This window comes from Buteo buteo, chromosome 20, assembly GCF_964188355.1.
Source record: "Buteo buteo chromosome 20, bButBut1.hap1.1, whole genome shotgun sequence".
NCBI classification, from domain to species: Eukaryota; Metazoa; Chordata; class Aves; order Accipitriformes; family Accipitridae; genus Buteo; species Buteo buteo.
In genome coordinates, this window is record NC_134190.1 from 16,268,609 (window position 1) to 16,288,670 (window position 20,062).

Sequence of the window (20,062 nt, forward strand, 5' to 3'; positions counted from 1 at the left end):
TCTGCCTTTCAAACCCCTCCCATCTCCTCCATTTTTTTTCTTCTAAATTTTACATTTATAATCTTTAAGTTCCTGAATCTAATTTTTTTTTTTTTCCAGACAGAAGTGAAGGGAAAGGAAGAACTGAGTCCTTCAAGCAACAACTTGATTCCTCGGCAAATTAAGACTCTGGAAAAGTGCTCCAATGATTTCTTGCAACTAAACATACACTGGATTAGAAGCTAACAGGAGGTTTTATTAAAACAAGAGATTTGCAGCCATTGGAGTTTCAGATGATTTAGCCTAGTAACTTGCTAATGCAAACTGTTATAAGTTTCGACATCAGGGCCACATCAAACATCTGTGTTAATACTCACAGCTTGAACACAGCTTTGGACAGACGCTAGTTAAAATGGAAGAATGCTTGACTGCTTTAGACAACCATGCAGCAGCACGGCATAGTGCCCAGCCAATTTGTTGGAAGTTTTCCTTGGAAGATAGGTGAATGTTGTTGCTTGCAGCACTGCCCACCCGCACACCGCTGAAATCAAAAGGCTGCTGCTCTCGCGACTTTCCGTCATGTCAGTCCTACCCCAGCAAAGGGGGGAAAAGAAGAAAAGAAAAATCTCCGCCTCACAAGTGTTTGCTCCTCCAACTTCCAAGACAGAACTCCCAACAGGACACCAGCCCAGAGGTTTCTGAACGTGCTACAGAAAACCCCGTCCAGGAGAAGCCCGGGGAGAGCTCGGGGGCAGCAGGAGCAGCGATGCAACAGGCGGCTGCACTGAACGTGCCGCAAGGATCCCCCTCACCGTCCAAATACTGCTCGCAAAGGGCAAGTCAGCTGAGGATTAACAGGCTTCTACTACATGTTTTCCTCTTTTTTATGTGCAGCGAGGAAGTTAGCTTTCTGTTAGTATTCCTGTGACTTGCAGGAATCCTCGTACTAGATACAGAAAGGCACGTGATAAATACATTTGGGTGAAAAGCTTCAGTACAGAATGAACTTTGCACTCAGGCACTCTTGGGACAAAGGATTTCAGTGCTTATACTTGCACAGCAATCGGAGATGAACAGCGTGTATAGCCCACAGAGACTATTCTCTCACTGCACTCATGCTTTACCAATGCCATCTGGAATCGACCTTGCTTGTGGCTGCCACTGCTCTGTCAAACCATCATGTTTCCTCTTTCATAGGCAGCTATCGAAAAACACTACCTTGTCACTTCATTGTTTCTACTATTTAATTGCTCAAGATGGCATTACCTCTTTTTTTAAGGAATGCCTACTGCTAGAAATGAAATAACAAAGTGAAAGGGAAGTAAAAAAAAAAAAAGGCAATTCACCATTTTCCCTCCACAGTTTTAAGATCAGCACTACAGAAGAAATGTGTGTGCTAAAACAACGTTGCTCACAATTTTCAGCAATATGGAGGGGAAAGGACCAGCCGCCACAAATTTCGACATCTAGCCCAAAGCTTTCCTAAATAATTGCTCATCTCAAAATACTTAAGCAAAAGTTAAACAAAAATTTAAAAAAAAAAAAGAAAGAAAAGAAAAGCAGATGATATGCTGAGTCCAACCAGAGTTGCCTGCGTGGGTTTTTTACCCACAAAAATATGCAGACCAGAAGAATAACACAGCACTGTTATATCAGTAAGAATATACAGTTAAGTTTTATCCTGTATGGACACAAGAATCCTAGGAGAAGTTTGAGTCCCAGCTAGATCAGTCTTTTATACTCATTATAAAATGCAAACACTGAAGACCAGTGAATGAATATACACCTGTAATACCATACTTGCCAATTTTCAAGGTTTGAAGTAGAAATATTAAAACATTTTCAAGAAAGGTGCTACACGACAACAACAACAGGTTTTAAACTTACAAAGAAACTGAAGAAATGATGGAAACTTGCCAGATGACAGAACATAACAACATAACCTCCATCTGACTGTCCTGATTTGCACCAACTGGTGCTGGTTTGCACATTACACTCTTGCAAAGGACAGTAAAACATTGACATTAAAAGAAAAACAATGGCAGATAACCATTATCACCATAATAAAAGCATGTCTAGGAGCTGACTAAGTTAAACAGTACCAGAGGGAAATTCCAAAACCTAATTTTATCCTCTTAAGTATCTAGATATATAGACATGTTTGCAGAAATATTTTCCATTCACATGATGGCTACAGCATTAATTACTATCTTACAACATTCTGCTAAACACACGCACACTGACAAGTTTAATCTTACAAAGGCATACATTTCAACAGAGCAGATCCTACACCACTGACGGTGGGGAGACATGTAAGAAGTGGCTTTCATTAAAAACCAAGACATTTTTATATGTAAAGCTCATCCACACAGTAAGTCTTCGACTGCTAGTTTACCTGTGTGATGGGTCCCTAATACCAGATTAGAAAGGCAGAGAGAACAACACAATGCTGTGGAGACTGGTACTTAACAGGAGGTAGCATCTTGCACGAAGCATCTTGTGGCAAATGCTCAACTCCCTTATATAAGCCAGAAGTTAAACAGAAAGACTTGGCGTTACAGGAGAAAGGGTGACTCTTGAGCATTCATCTACTCACAGCTCTTACAGCTAGGAGGACCAGTAGTATAATTACACGCGTTCAAACACCCCATTTTATAACAGCCATCGTTAACTCACCATAACATGCTATAATAATAAAAAGGGAAGGGAATTACACTGGCAGTGTAGCCCAGTTCTCTTCTTACTCACCATCCAGTTAGACTTTCAAAGATAGTTTCCTTCTCTTTAGTATTTTTGTCTTCTGGAAGCATAAGCAAGCTAATTTAAAAACAGTCAAGTTTCTCTCCATTTTCTCTATTTTTCCATTGTCCACTCCGCTCCAACATCAACCCATAATTTGCTCTCATTTCCGAGTGATGCCAACTCACTTCTTGGGCTGCCTGGCAACAGGAGTTTTAACTTGTTAATCTTCCCTCAACTGACATACTCCCCTCCTCCACTACTCAAAAACGTGTGGAATAGCTGATGCTATTTATCTTCATTTTGCTAAAGACTTTCACAAGCTGTTAAAAAATACCAGAAAACCAACCTTGAAGCAAATGTGTGCTTCCATCCACTTTTTAGTCTTGTTATGAAATTGAGTTCACAGAATAAGTTTAAGTAATGACCTCCTAAACTCTGAAGAGATTAAAAACTTATATATAAAACGTAATTTTATACATACGGGCAAGCAGAAGGTTTTTAATATAAATCTATAAAAAGCAAAGCTGTCACAGTACTTTTATAGCTTAAAATGGTAAGCTGTTTTAAAAGGAAAAAGCTGCCATAGATATTCAGCACTATTACTTATAATACAAAACAGAAATCAAAACTCGTAGTTCTAAGAAAAAAATAAGCAATATGAAGGGGGTATCCAACGGCAGTAATTTTACACTCCTTGTTTTTGCTAGAACAATCCAGACATTTGGCATTACTTTCACACAGTTGCACGTGTGGTAACACGTGCCATAATCCATACATAAATGTTCTTAACAGACCGCTATTCCAGAAACGACAGCACCTTAAGAAAACTACTTCATTCACAACACTTAATCTCATGAAGAGGAATTCAGACTGATCTTTAAAACTTGCAAGCTAGAGAATGGAAAGGGAAAAGGGCAAAAAAAACCCAAATGCTCACTGTCAGAGTATAAGAGCAATGCTTTTCCTTACAGAAATTACAAAGGAAAGGAATGCAACTCAAAAACGTTTTTCAGTTTTCAGGAGAACGGGAAGTTGTAGGACAAAATCACAGTAGCAAATCAAGTCTCATAGCAGGGGAATCATTAAGTCCTATGCACACCAGGATCCCAATAAAGGTAGAATCTTATAAAGGTGATTACTTAGCCTTAAGGTAATCTAAGTTTAAAACATCATTTGTAAGGGTACATCGGCTTGCAAGTTTTATACCCCAGCATAAAATCGTGTACTTCAGCGCATCCTATGAGCCAGAGAGACGAATTTTGGGTTCCCCACCTCCAATTCAGTTTCCAGATGGAACATGTTAGATATAGCTCACCCTGTCTACATAAAAAGTTTTCAGCTATGGACTCTCCTGCTCATTCACAGTTACCAAATGGTGTATACCCACTGTTCTGTCAAGCACTTCTCTTTCCATTTTGCAACAGAGGATCTGGACGCAGGAGTTCACAAGTGAACACCAACTCTGCAGGAGAGTCTGCACCACCCCAAGTCTGATTGTTTGGGTGAAAATGCAACTTGTTGAATACCTGCTATACTCGCCCTAGATAGCTGCGCGCCTCCCTCAACGCATCACTTGTACCAGCAGAACACCCACGCCGAGAAGTCACTTTCCTTTCTCCTGTGCACTGTACACACGTCAATTACGTCTATCACTGTGGTATCTAGTTATAAAGATTAGATACCACAGATTAGAGATGTGGGACAGTTCCTAGGAAGTTAAGCAAATGCTTAAGTTTGCAAAGCTTTTTGTACTTCCTGTCTACTCGCTTTGATTTAGTCACTGCTTTCTCAGTTTTGTTTCACCTTCTTGGCCTCTATCTCTACCCTTCCCTTGAACCAAAGGAAAGCCACTGTTACCAGCTTCCCCCTCACCAGGCAGCAAATACACTTCTTCATCCCCTCCTCGAGAGAGCATTAGTAACCGTCTGGAAAAGACGATGAACATACTGGCTAGAGCGTTAAAACTTGAGTAGAGAAAAAATTATTTAACTCGAGCAAGTTAAGTATAAGCGGCCAGCTACCACATGCCAGAGTAAAGTTTTCCTCATCAAACTCGGTACTTCAGAATATATAAGATTACATGTGCTAACAAAAAAGTACTGGTCTACCCCTGTTCAGACAAATCCTAACATACCAAAGTATTCAGCTATCTTGGGGCTGTGGACTGTGAACTTCTCATGATTCTTTGGTCTTTCTCAAGAGCTGCCAAGTGTATAAACTGTTCCCATTATTTACTCACTGATTAACAGTTGGTAAATTGGTCCCAGGGAATCGCTGTAGAATTTTCCTTATAACCATTTCCCTTGCTTAAAAAAAAAAAAAGCCAACCACACAACGCCTTCCACCCCCACCCCCCCACAACCCTGAATGAATGTGAGAACTTCCTGCACTCAGAACAGCATGAATAGACCTGGCAAGTAGTCAGGGAGATAGTACAGGCCCATGAATGCTCTGAATTCAGCTTCTGTGCTGCCGCTAAATTAAAGGAATTCAGGAGCCTCACAAAGGCTTGGTTATTTAATTATATTATAAAATAAAAGGCTGAATCTATTAGACAGCATACGAAAGAAACCCCTTCCCGAGTGCCTGTGCAGAACAAGCAGCCCCAGTGACTCCGCCGGCCCTTCTCCCTCTCCCCGGGCTGATGTCACCACCACGCTCCTGCCAGCCTCCGGCAGAGCTGGCAATGGTGGTGGTGGCAGAGCACCGCTCTACCTGCAGGAGAGAGGCTGCACCAGCTAGTCTGAGACCAACCACGCTTCTTTACCATGTCATTTTTTTTATTTTTATTTTTTTTTTACCTTTGCTCTTCATTCGCCAGGAAACTCGTGACACTTGAAGCGAGCTACAACTGTACTCACCTCTGTACCTTCAACCCCGACTAGATGCGCTCACTCACGTGTCACCATTCAAATCCTCTTTTCACTTCAACTGCCTTTGCTAAAAACTAAAGCACACACATTAATAAGAGTAACTACAGCCAGCGAACAGTGAGGTGACAAAACCTCTACTTTTTTCCAATCATGTCCAATCATGTGCTACTTTCCCTCCCTTTATAACTAGCAAGGAACAAACACATTCAGCAATTACGGGCCCTAGAGGTCATTAGGAAACAAAATCAAAGCGGCTTCCTCTTGTTGAGGACTCTGCTTGCTCACCCAACCTCTCAACAGCCTCACATACACAAGAAAACGGACAGGGAGAGAACAGCACATAGCGGGAAAGACTGAAGTGACCCACAGCACAGCGTACTCGTTTTTACAGTCCGGCTATAGCCCTGCTGACAATTTGGAAACTAAGCCTGTTACAGGCGACACCTCTGCTGATAGCAGCACCTTGTCCTTGCGCCTTGCCAGAACGGTGACAGCCCTCCATCAGTTCAAACCGCAGCGAAACGCTCAGATTAGTGGCCATGCTCACGTGGCTTAATGAGACCTATAACTAGCCACTGCCCTGCTTTTCACTAATGAGGAGAGAGGCAAACAAATACTCACATTCAAAGCAAAGAAGCCAGGCACGCCTGTCTGCAGACAGTCCCACGGGGGTACATCCTCCTAAGCATGAGTTGCCAAAAGGATGACAGTAACTCCAGTGCAGAGAAGCAAATGCTCCAGAGAATCCGAAAAGACAAAATGGGATGTTTACGTGTAAATGATAAGACAAGGTTTGCCTAATCTTTCATTAGGGAAATAAGGATATTGCGCTATTTCCCTGCTACTGCGAATGAAGACACCGCCACACTCAGACATTTCTGCTATGCAAAGGTTAGTGGGTATTAACTTTATGACACAGCATCTGTTTTGGTATGGACAGCATCTGCATTAGGTATGAAGGTTAGACATTAGTCTCCAGATATCTTTGAACAATTACACATTTTGCTGCGAAGCAGTATAGCCATGTCTACAGAGAAAGGCTCAAAGGATTTTCAGCTGAGTATATGCCCTACATTTTCAGAAATATACGCCCTACATGTTTAGAAAAATCAGTGGACATGAGCAATAAAGAGCTGAGCAAAAGTGAAACCTGAACGTAAAAAAAGCCAGTGCAACCAAAAACCCAGAGAGTGCCAAGGCACAATGGCCAAAGGACCCATTGAAGAGAGTGTCAAATCACATCTCTGATTAAGGCTCGCCAATATGCACAGCATCCGAACAAACTTGAAGTAACAATACCACATCTGGAAAGGCAATTCACCAATTCTTTAAGTGTGATACGGTTAAGAACCTCACAGAATGAAGACAAAGTACAGGCACAAGAACAGCATGCCCCTATCAAAATTACAGCTATTCTTGACCAGTTGATCATGCCTAGCTTAGCTGGTGACAGCAAGCAAGACAGCAGCGCCAAATGCTGAATCTCCTCGTTTGCTGTACACATTCCTAAAAGGCGCAAGCCTTACGGATGTGCTGCATGTAATACCACCATTTACAAGTCAGTCTAATGTTAAAGATTCAGTACATCCAGTTTTAGGTTCAAAGGCTGTAACAGCATGAACTCTTCTACTGGCAGCCATAACTCCTACTATGCAAGATTAGCTTTTTTCTTTCTTTCATAATCAGTTTACAAATTCTTCTTCTAGACAAGCACTTTGAGAACGTTATGCAGGCCACAACTTTTGCCTCTTAAAATCCTACATTTGCAAGAGATCCACTGCTGGGTGAAGAACATAAGTGTGACACAGGATTTTTTACTCAAACAAAAAACAAACCAAAAATTTTTCACATGCCTGTTTCTGTAATATAAAGGTACAATGCCTGATCCTATATTGTTAACATATACAGACACAGCAATTTGTGTAGCTATGTGCTGTGGCTTTCTAGAGAGAATTTTGCTTATTTATTTTTGCAGCCCTCTGTTAGCCATGCTAGAATGAATGCTCTTCTCCACAGGTAACTTAGTGGTACTGTTTCATACACAGTCTTACAGATACACGGGGGGTGGGGAGGAAGGAACACCCAAAGGATCATGCTGATAAATGGGCATTGCAGAGAAAACCCCTAAAATCTTCAAGAGGACTAAAACTGTACAAAATGGGTGAGTTGGCAAATGCAGCCAACAATGCCCAAAAACTTCCTGCAGAAAAGGAGAGGAAAAAAAAAAGGAGAAAAGGGAAAAAAGAAAAAAAGGAAAAGAAAAAAAAAGTTTAGCTGCATATTCTAGGCTAAAAGGATCTACAGTTGATCTATGCTTTGCGATCTGCCGACAGACTCAAGACAGTGCTGTTCACAACTAAGGTGACAAATCTGCATTCCCCCGTTTCCACAGTGTAAGTAATAATAGTTATTTGCCAGGAACTCATAATACACGCCCTATTAACACAGAACTGAAGCAGCAAGAGGTACTGAATCTGCTCACACTCCAGTGGAGCACTATACAAAGGATCACACCCCACCCAGTGTTGCAAATTAAATATAATATATACCCCAGGTTTTAACAGACCATTTTCTCAGAGAAACACTTATTCTGACACTGACAGAAGGAATATGACTTAGTCCACTGCAGGCTACAAGCGCCTTATATCTTTGTACTATGATATCTAGTGATACTGATCAACGTATTTTTGTTCTAGGTTTCAATTATGAAGGAAAAAGCTGGAAGCTGCAAAATAAACTTGGATCTTTTACCACATGGATTCAGAAAAGAAACATTCTGAAACATTATTCTTGCAAGAGACACTTCCAAGATGGAATCTGTAAAGCAAAATAAAATAAAATAATTTAATGTACTCTTCTTGTATTAGCAGGAATTAAAGTTGTCATTTGATTAAGAAGATTAAAGAGACACAAACCAGGCAGTTCTCAGTGCTATAGTCTAATCTTAAGGAGAACGAATATACTTATACAGATGATACCATTGTTCTGGACATCATGAAATTGAAACACTTTCTGTATTTAATAGTCTGAAATGTATCACATTAATCTTCGGTTTATTCACGGAGAATACACAGACTACAGATTCTATTTTGGTTGATACAGACAAGGGACATGATTTTCATGCTACCAAAAAAGAAAAAAAAGATAAGACACATCCACAGCCACTTCACACAGCTTGGACACTTCAAAGAGTTCAGATTCCCATTTTCAGCCAGTCCTTTCTTTTATTAGCTACGACACGCAAGACAAAAAAGTTAACTGCTTGCTCTGAAAGGATATGAATTCAGCTGTACTTCTAACCACTGAAATTTTTCATCTACACAACCACACTGAGCTCCACACTTTTACCAAGACAGTACATTAAAAATCCTCAACTGTAGGACTGAAATGGGGAAAAAAATCCCTTTTGTATAATTACATATTACACTGCTTTCAACAAGCTCCTGTCGGTATTTCTGAAATGTTAAATTGCATGTCCCACACGTATGTGATAAACTTCGTTTTGAGAAACATCCCACTTGCAACCTGTAAACGATCTTGCCTTTGTGTTTGTCGCCACATAATACTGGTACCAGAAGCAACCAGGAGCTCCTAGCCTGTACACTTCAGTACCTTACACACACTAGCCTTCTTCCAGGTGTTCCGCTACTTCACTCATAACAGTTTTTGTCATTAACTTTTTTATTCCAACAGACAAGCTTTATAGCATGAAAGCAAATATACATAGATGCAGAAAGCTAATGGTGACATACAATATTAGGTTGTCTCAGACATAATTAAGTTTCATAAATAAAATGACTGCTAACGGAGACTGTTGTCCCCTAGAGCTCTGTCTGTCCCACTAAGTAACACACAGTAGAAAGAAAAACACGTTCCTCCATCACTTACAATTTGAGTCAATAATCGTAAAGTAACTGGTGATAAGAAGTCACTGGTAGATCTGACCAATCATCTTATGAGCAAGTCAACCGCACATATAGTTAGCTTTGCTGCTTGCAGGACTCTTATCACAAACCCAGTGCTACTACTTACTATCTGCTTTAAAAAAAATGTTAGAGAGAATCAGACAGGAAGAAAAAGCAAGTGTTTGACTGAGAACAACAAAGTGTCATTGTATGCAATTCTGATCAGAAAGCTCCCTGTCCACTTACAAACTTACCAGTTTCAAGGTAGCTTTGAGCCGCTCAGATAAAGGCCACCTACAGCTTATATAAAAGCAAGATCGTTGCTAGTAAGAACTTTAAGCTTTTCTGTACCATTTATTTTAAAGCAAATAACAGGTTGAACTCGGCATAGTTATTGCTTAAAGAAGCGTGCGCTTTTTCAAAGGAAAGGAGTTGGCATTACTCTCATCAACTGAAGGTGCCTGAATCACAGGTTTTGTTCTATCCTGAACGCGGCATCTAAAATTCCCTCCTCACTGGAGAATTTCACTCAGAAGAGGAGGGGCCTGCTACTTATCTTAATTACAGCTCTCACTATCTCTTTCTCTTCGGACACAAAGCTTCGTAAATCGAACAAACAGGAAGAGAAACTGCATTCAGGTTACCTAATGAGGTTTATGTAAATCACACCTACAGCCCAGGGTCCTGAACTTCAAAGGCATTCCAGCTCCTCGTTACCCCTTGGACCAAGGCCCGTTGTTTTGTCTTTATTGAAATAAGTTGGCACGGCACTTGGAGCGCTCGCAGATGAGAGGAACCGGTTCAAGTGGCTATTATGGGGTTTTGAGAATCACGAATACAATTCAGAGCCCAGTAAAGTTGAAGAGTCCTGTTGCCGTTGGACAAGACCAGCAACAATTAATCCTCTGCAGAGGGCCAAATTTACTTCTGGCCCACAAAAAATGTTGAGTTAAACTTTAAAAATCTTCCCCACTTAGACAATGACATTTTCCTTCTACACTGAGAACTAAGCTAGATAAAATTGGAGAGAAGAATCCCCTGAAACTCAGTATTTCACATCAATATGTAAATAGCTATTCTTAGCTGTCAAATCGAGGAACACACCGTTAGTTGGGCAATGAGTATTTTCAGCATCCCTCCAAATAAGTCAAAGCCAGCTGGAAGAAATTTTACTTCCCCATCGACAGAAAAAGCTTCAAAGAATAGTATGCTATGTTGTGAAATTAAATGACTCTTCACTCCAGGAGGTCTTTCTTTCTGATTTAACAGTTGTCATTTTTAAATGCAATGTTCTTCAAAGAGCAATTTTTGCCCCCTAAATAACTGGGGGTGGGGGGTGGGGGGTGAGGAGCACAAAAACTCCCAAGAGATTCTGCAACATTCCCATTCTTCCACATATTTTAACCACAACCACAGGAGCATAAAGTCTCGGCCATCAGACTCAAAGGGTCACGACTAGCTAGTTAGCTAAACCGGGAAGCAAGAGGAATCCTGACTGTGGCAACTGGCATAAAGAATTTGAACTATCAACTTACGTAACTAAATGATTTTATGTGACAGTGGCAGAGGGTACGGAGGGGGCGATCACAGCCGTGGTAACTTACAGACAGGACTCCAAACGGCAATCACTGCCAGTGTTTTTTTTTAAAAAAAGCAAACAAAGTGGGTGTGCCAGCACAGACACCACAGAAAACTGGTTTTACTATTCATTTTGCCTACCTGAAATCCTCAATAGAATTTCAGTGGGACACAATATTGTTATTCATTTACAACCCACACACGTCCCGCTGTGCTGTTAGGACAGCTGCTGCATTCCAACAGGCAAGTGATGCCTATTCTTTACATGTAACATTTTATCATATAGCACACATATAATAAAAAGTAAATTAAGAGTCAATTAAAATATATCATAAATAAAAAGACTTAAGTTTAAAATTCTCTAATACCCAAGATGGCTTCAGTACTTAACAGCAATCAGTAGGAAAACATTCAATTAGAATTTGCCACTAGTTATTTTTGGAAAGATATCTATGTTAAGATAGCATACTGGACAAATGCCAGCCTAATTGGAAAAAAAATATTCTACCACAAATACAAGTTATTTTATAGTGAAAAAATGTAAAAATTATTCTCTCCAAAAAGGTAATGCTGCAGCTAACTCAACTGCCCAGAAAAGCTATTTGAAGGACAGAAGTTACACAAAGAATAAAAAGAGGCACTTTTGAGTGAAGCATGAAGCTGAAAACTAGAATTTTCACAGAAACTTCTGACATAAAATTTGGAAAGCTTAACTACCTCAAATCTATACACAACTCTCATTACCATGCAGTTGGAATTTTAACTTAGGTTTCCAATCTCACAGATTCTTATCATAAGCAAGACGTTACTGATTATTTTAAAAATTAGGACATTATCTTCCTGTGAAGTTTCTTAAATATCTTGTGAGGAGCTTAGTGTTTCAGAATCCCTGTCTTAGAGTCAAATCTAGAAAAAGTTAAGACATGTTCCTTTTTCAGCGAGTTTAAAACTTTTTGAGTTGTTTACAAAGGTTGGTTGTATTTCTCTTAAACATCTTTGAGAAGAAAAAAATTAAGCTGGAATCGCATGGCCAAGATAGCGAAGCTTACAAAACAAGAGACTTTAGTACACCCCACCCTGTCCCTTTTACTTGAGTTAGTTTCCCCACACAAGCTGCAACTGACTCCAAGCATCAAAGTCTATTCCATCTGAATCCACACACACACACACAAAAGATACCTTACCAAAAAAACCTCAAAGGTAAATGCAACATTCAGTTCTCTGGGTCAAAGAATAAAGTTATTACAGGGCTATTTCAGACATACAGCTTCCCAGAGTGCAAATCCTCATTTGAGCAGAAGTTCTAAAATAGAGCAATAAAACTGAGTCAAGGAAAGCTGAAAACAAGTACATGCGCAGATTTATCTGATCTAAAACGCCAGTGTGCTCCATTCCACAAGCAGTGAAATAATGAAACACTGAAGACTAAGTCAAAGTGTCTTTGCTTCTACTGTCCAAGGCAAATAGAAAGTCATTCTTTGGTTTCTTTTTCCTCTTTTTCTCTCCTAAATCAAGATACTAATAGCTTAAACAGTTAATTCAAAATTACCACCCCTTAAACACAGAGGGAAATACAGCTGTGAGCACGCAAGGTACAGGTTCCCTCCAAGTTAAAAAACTGAGTGTAACAAGTTGCACTCTTCAAGATCTCTCTCTCTCTCTCTAGGCTTCTATTCTATGGAATTCTGTATGCATGTACTTTTCAAACTGACTTTCTCAAGCATGGTGTTTTATACTTGCTTCTTTTCCAGAGGATCACTTAGATAACCAAGAAATCTCTCTTTATATTGTTTTATAAAACTACAAAGTAGTTTTTGGTAGTCAAGAAGCACATACCAGTTGCTAACACTGTTTCGAATGAATGTTTCTTTTTTTGCACTATTAAGTAGTATCTTCCCCAGAACCCTGTAGTGCTTTAGATGCATAGGAGTCTGTCAGTGTCCTAACAGAACAGATGGATGTTTTAACTGCACGAAGATGTATCAGCAGTTCCATCATCAAGAGGATGTTTATGCAGTTTAAAAAAAAAAATTTAAAAAATGAAGGAAATAGCTGGTGAGATATGGAAAGACGGATAGTGTCAAAATACATAAAGAGAAAAGAAAAAAATTTTTTTTTCAAAAAAGAGAACGATGCATTCCGTGCTGCAGCAGTGAGGAAATTCAGCTCCTGGATGTACAATTTAGGTACTACTTATTTAGTATATATAGTAACTCTTATGTACATCACACTGAAATCTCCCGGTGTTGGTACTTCACACGTACTTAAATTATGGATGCTAGCCAGGAGTACAACAGAATTTAAAAGTTGCAAAAACCATTGTACTTAACAGCTGTCACATACCAAAGCTCAGCTGCGGTTTCCCCAGCATTCCAGCATTATCTGCAGGGCTCCTCCTGCGCAGGAGGAGAGGCTGCTGCGCCCTGAGAGCCCCCGAAATCTGCCTACCTTAGAAAGACCCCGCGCTCCCACTGCGAGGAGATAAGCAAAGGGCTATGCACGGGAACAGGTGGAGCAAGCCAAAGGCACTGCAGCCATTTTAAACTTTCCTGCAGAACAGGACTAGAAATTTCACTCCTTTGGTCCCGCCAAGGACCAAGCTTGGGTTTAAACACACCATGTAACTGAAATGAGATAGCTTCCCAAAGTGGCAAGTTTTAGGTATTACTTCTCTTTGCAGGAGACGCCAACACATAAACAATTACAAGGTGAAAGAACGTACAACCAAGTCACATTAAGAAGAAAAAAAAAATCAATATCATGGCAGCCCTAGGCAGAGGTTGTTTTTCTTTTTGGTTTCAGACAAGTTCACAGAGACCTCTCCTGTGCAATCACGTCTGTAAAAAAAACATCCATTCACGTTGACGTGAATTAATTTCTTTCATGTTAAGCAAGGTACTGGATTTCAGAACTAAGTCAGTGCTCCGAAGGCAGCTCTTCACAGCACAGATGTTCTCCTACCCTCAGTTAAGCAGCAGGTCTGTCTTTGGCACGTTTTCCCCCCTGAAATAGCACTTAGTCATCTTAAATCGAGCTTACCGATGTACTAAATAGCTGAACTGAGTTATTCACCAAGTAGCGCAACAAGCAGCTACTGATTCAATACACGTCACATTCCACAAAGCTCGGCATTGTCAGGCCTACGGTGTTTTCATGTAAGAGTAAGCACCTAAAACCATGTTTCTACCCATATAGCTGGAAGCCTTAGTGTGACCCCAACTACCGAGTGTACTTTTTTTAAAAAAAACCAACCAAACAATTGCTAGATCAGTGCAACTGAGATCCTGACACTAGATCTTCCCACCCATACCTTCATACTGGACAGACTTCTCGTAATGAACTTTAAGACAAAGCCGGATTCGTTTCTCCTCACAGCTTTCTAAAAGGTCACATGAGCAAAAAGCATCTCTTCCCAAATAAAATCTGACAGCCAGCTGCAAAATTAACACCCCTAATTACATCTGGCATTTCTTAATATTCTGCCTATAGGTAATCGTCTACTGAAAAGTGATATATTTGATGACACCAGCAGGTGCAGAAGCCCCATGTCACATCAAAGAGCACAGAATTTAATGGTGGCCAAGTGCCAGAATCACAAACAACATCACCTTTCAGTACCAAAAAAAAAAAAAAAGCCTCAAACATCCATTGTACTGAACCAGTCTTCACGACCAAAATCATGTTACTTGTGTTCCTTGCCGTGCAGATGCTCCAGAACACACCACTGCGTATGATTCCATGCTTATTTTTGATCTAAAGTCTCAAAACAAATAAGTAGTTTTGCAGTTTTTAAATGATGAGATTGGTGTATTAGTCTATTTTTCTTTCTACATGCAAATTATAGAGAAGTCAAGGCCACTGGGAGAACTTATGTTTTACAAAAATTATTTTTACAGAGCAGTAAGGAATAGTATAACTTGTTTGCGAGAAACCTTCTGGATCACAGCCACTCTTATGGTTTTAGGAATAGTTTAGTAAGTCTGACCTAATCGGTCTCCCAGCGACAATATCATGACTGTAATTGCACTATGGATTCTTATACAGTTCCATAACTCAGTAACATAATATCTCAGCGGAAAGCTATTTAACCGTATCCTTTTAAATAGAGATTAAGTATTACAAACTTGAGGACAGTATCTTTTGTTGAGATAGATTTCAAGAGAGAGAAAAGTTGACATGCATGACCAGTCACTAATGCCCAATTCTGCTCAAATTGATGTTACAGGGAGTAGGATCAGACCCTTAAAGCTGTAAGGGATTTTGTTTTAGCAACGGTGTTATCTGTTTAATGTTCAGACTCAAGAGACTGAAGAAATGAACCACACTCACGCTCTAAGTAAGAAAAGGAGAGGACATACCAAAATAAAGAAGCACTAACCACATTCTGAAACAAACCAAAGCAACGTACAGGAAGCACTTTTACCCTCCCAGTGTCACATTTTGGTTTTGAGGGCTATTAAATTTGGAATTCTGCATTAAAAGAACAGATATTTCATTTACAGAATGTTTGCAGACTGCTACTTACTAAGAAAGCTGTTTTGCCATAGTAAGAAATCCTGACTGTCTGCAGTCCTCCTAGCAATTTTTTTCTTAAACCTGTATTTTCCAGATTCCACAACTAGAGAAATTACCAACCTACAGTAATCGCTAAAATCATTGGCTGTATCATCTTATTTGGAATTTGTAATGTTAAGTTTCAGTACAGTAATCTTCCAGTCTTAAAACTGTCTCTCCCCAGAAATAAAAAAGCCTGAAAGCCACCACTGTGCTCTCTTCTTCTCTCCCCACTCCAAGGGGATTAGGTGAAAGAATTCTTTTTAGAAGCGATGCAATAAATCCAACCTAGGTTTATGCCATTTTGCATCAGTACAAGACCAGGATCGCCAAATCCTACTGAGACAGCTTGCAGGAAATTACAGGGATAGAGATGCTAGTGGTTCTCTATCCATTGGGACAAGCCAGGCCGCCTAAACCAATGAAGTCCCAGGCAAACAGGAAATCACTATTTTAAAGCTTTCCTTAGGGTATGATTCTGGAGGATCATTTACAAAAAAGGTACTTCTCCTAAACAAAACACCCTAACTTTGGGGCCAAAAACCAGTCCCCTTTCCACTTTAATTTGATGTGTATTCTTTTTAAGTGTCTCCCCTCCCTTTCATCCTCAGGGCGGGGGGGTATAAAATAAGGAAGCAAAAAGAACTTGCCAAGACAGTTACATAAAATCAGTACGATTACATGTCAGTAATATTTTCTTAGCTGTTTTTGGCTGGTCTGGTACATTAGATGCTGCAACCATTCTGCTACAAGCACCCGATCACAGGTGTTTTAGATGTTGATCACAGATCCCCTCAAAGAGATAAGTATTTCAAAAAACACTGCACTTTTGAAGTACAGAGGCATACTTCTTAGCATATGAACTTCCGTAAGAAATTTGCATTAATTTAATCCTATGTATGCTTATAGAAACACACTTCTATTTAGTAGTTTTGTACAAGGAAGTCCAAAACATATGAGCTACATTAGCAATCGGGTTGAGACACCGAAATAAAAGAGTTGGAACATCCGCATTTAACATGCAGAATTAATCATTTAATGCATACAAACTACATGCTAAGAGGCTTAAGACTTCACGACATTTTCTGATTGTGTTTTCTTTAGAACACATTCTGTTAGGAAAGGAGGCACACGGTCGTCCCATTTAAAACGCGCCTGTGCATCCCCATTTAACAGTGGGACTGGAAATAAAGGAAGCAACATCCCTTCCAGCATCACCTGCTGGCTTCCACCCTCAACAGCGCAGCAGAGAAACAGGCAGACCACCATCATCATCTGAAAAAAATATTTTAGCTGCTTTCTAACCCAAACATACCTAACCGACTTCTGTCGATCCCTTGAACAAGTACTACTTCTGCACTCGTTATGCTGGGGTCATTGTACAACCGACCACGAAATCTGAAGAAAAGCTGAATTGACCACTCGCCACCACTCCCACATTCTCTTCTGAATAAAGAAGGGCACTTATCCAGCGTACTGCTCTCCTTCCCACCCCGCCATTACCGCCTCTATTTGACATTCATCGGAATTCACTCGAGAGAAGAATCTCCGTATTTTTCAGAGTTAAAGCACTGAATCCTCACGGTTCAGTGAAGGACCACCGCTCAGCCAACCCGGCAAGGGGATAGACGGCATTTGCTACTTTGCTAGCGTGACCGTATCTTTGGATACCACGTTTACCTATTTCACAGGAAAACTCACTAGGTATTTGAATGCTTACTTGGACATTAAACAGTCTTCCCTCCTAGGAGAGGTGGACAGGACAGTTAAGACCCAAGGAGTTCCAAGATTACAATCAGTATTTTATGCAAACCAATTCAGCTGGCACACGAGGTATTATTTTTAAACCTCTCTAAAACTGCAGAAGGTTGCATAATTACAACGTGGGAGCCAACTTTTCCACCCAGTACTCCCCAAATTCTGTGCTGTAAGTCGTAACAGCAAAGCTGCATTAAAAAGCTTCTGCCTTTTCACGATAAAGGTTTTGAGCACCCTGTTTTCACAGGGTATGTCCTGCACTCGCGCGCTCTCCTCCCTTACTGCCTCGGTCTCTCAGCGAAGCCCCGCTACTCTAGCAAACGGGAAAATCGATCGCAAGCGCCAACGACACGTAAGGCCAAGTACAGGATTTCGTTCGCGACCTATTTCAGGAGCAAAACGGCGCGGAGCTTCGCCCCTTCCGAGCGAGCCCGCCTTGCCATCAGGCGGTCCGGGAGCACGCAGCTCAATTAAACCGCGGGTGAGCGGAGCTGCCGGCATCCCGCAAACACCCGAAACCGCCTTCGACCTCCCGCCCCCAGCAGCGGCACCGACGCATTCCTCGTCGCCGGGGAAAGCAGCGCAGACGACGGCTGACTGAACCTCGAACGCCCGGTGCCGCTGCTGGAAACGGGAAAACAACAGAAGAGCGACCTCCATTACCCACGCGTCGTGAAGGGAGGGCGGGCTGCCCCGGCACGGCCTCACAGCTCCGGGGCGGCCCGGGGCTTCCGAGCGCCGCTAACACCCCGCCTTCCCCCGGCACAGCCCGCCCGGGACCTCCCCGCACGGACCGACCCTCCCCGGCCCGGCGAAACCCCGCGGGGCCGCCCTCCACCCTGAGAGGGGACGGCCCCGGCGGAGGGGCAGCGCCCGCCCGGCCTCCCCTCACGCCGGCGCCCGCCGGACCGACGGGTGTGTGAGGCGGGGGAGAAGGGGTCGCCCCCCCCCATCCATCCCGAGGGCCGCCGCCCCGCCCCGCTCACCGGCGTAGAAGCGGATGAGGCAGCCGGTCTCCGAGTCCATGCCCTCCTCCTGCACCCGCCACAGGTCCCGGAAGCCCAGCTGGGAGAGGTAGTCGTTCTGGATCTGCAGCGGCTTCTCGTGGGCCTCCAGCCGCCGGCTGGTCTCCCCGTGGAGCTGCACGTACAGGGCGGGCGGCCCCGGCGGCGCGGCCCCCGCCGGCAGCTCCCGCCCGCCGGCCGCGCCCGCCGGCGCCCCCCCTGCCCGCCCCGGGGGCAGCTCCCCCGGGCGGGGGGGGGCCCGGCCCGGCCCCGCACCTGCTTCCCCCCCGTCGGGGGGCGCCGGCTCCGCCTCCAGCTCCTCCGAGGAGGACGAGCCGCCGCCGCCGCCGCCGCTGCTGTAGGGATCCAGCCGGTCGGAGACGCTCTCGGCGCTGGGGCTGAAGCTCTCGGTGTCGGAGCCGGCCGGCCCCAGCTCCCCCAGGAGGGAGGGGCAGGAGAGCGGCGGGCCCGCCAGGTACAGCTCGGCCGGCGCCGCCCCGGGGCTGAAGTCGGAGGGCGCCGGGCTCGGCCGGCCGCCGGCCGAGTCGCTCTCCTCGGCGCTGCCGCCCAGCGGCAAGCGGCCGGGCCGCGCCGCTTCCCCGCAGCCGCCTCCGGCCAGCCCGCTCCGCGTCCCCCGCCGGCTCCTCGGCCTCTCCTCCGGCTGCGGCCGCTGCCCCTCCGCCGCGGGCTGGGGCTCGGGCGGCGCCTCGGCGGGGGCCGCCGCCGCCGCCGGCTCGGGCGGGGGCTGCGGCGGCGCGCCCGCCTTGCCCAGCACCCGCACCACGCTGCTGCCGCCCCGGTGGCCGAGCTGCTGCAGGCGGGCGGCCACCTCGGCCGCCGTGGTCTCCAGGGTGCAGAGCACCGGGCGCAGGTAGCAGTTCATGTGGCGCTCGTAGACGTGGACGCAGCCCCGCTGCAGGTCCCGCCGCACCCAGTCCCGCTCCGGGGGCTGCAGGGGCTGCAGCTGCCGGGGCGGCTTCAGCAGCAGCGCTTTCCTGTCCAAGCTGCGGGTGCCCAGCGGGGCGGCGGGGGCAGCGGCGGGCGAGGAGGCGGCGGCGGAGAGGTTCCTCTTCAGCCTCCCCCGCCGCAGCAGCAGCGAGTTGGCGTTGCCGGCCCCGCCGGGGGCCGCCGGAGTCCCGCTGGTCGCCAGCGCCGCGGGGGGAGCGCAGCCGCCGGCTCCCCCTCGCCTCCGCCGCGGGCCGCCGGCTCCTTTGCCGTCCAGCTGCCCGCCGCCGCCGCCGCCCGACGGCTCCACGCCGCTCTCCGCGCCGGGCGCTGCCTGACTCCTCCTGCCCGGGGAGCTGCTCTCCGGCTCCGGCTCCGGCTCCCCCCGCCCGCCGCCCGCCGCCGCCGGGGCTTCTCTCGCTCGCTGTTGCGCGGGCTCCATCGCCCGCGGGGCCGGGGATGCCGCCGCCGCCGCCCTGCTGGGAGCGCCGCTCGGCGGCCCGGCGCGGCGCGGGGGCGGGGGGGGGCGAGCGGAGCGCGGCGCCGCGTCCCGGGGGGGGTTACGTAGCAGCGGGGAGCATTCCGCCGGTGCCCTCGCGCCGCGCGCCCGGCTCAGCCCCGCTCCCCCGCTGCCGCGAGCGCCATTAGGGAGGCAGAGAGCGAGTGAGCCAGCCGCCGCTCCCCGCGCGCCCGCCCGCTCCCCGCGCCTCATGAATATTAAGCA

General features: G+C 44.7%; 1 protein-coding gene across 1 annotated transcript in view; it reads right to left on the reverse strand.

Moving 5' to 3' along the window:
* The window catches only part of PHLPP1 (PH domain and leucine rich repeat protein phosphatase 1), a 138,572-nt gene extending 118,743 nt beyond the window's left edge, over window positions 1-19,829 (reverse strand). The window contains exon 1 of the mRNA XM_075052511.1: window positions 18,376-19,829. Within this exon, the coding sequence (XP_074908612.1) occupies window positions 18,376-19,780 (1,405 nt within the window). The 5' untranslated portion in view covers window positions 19,781-19,829. The remainder of the gene's footprint in view (window positions 1-18,375) is intronic.
* Between the last annotated feature and the right edge of the window lie 233 nt (window positions 19,830-20,062).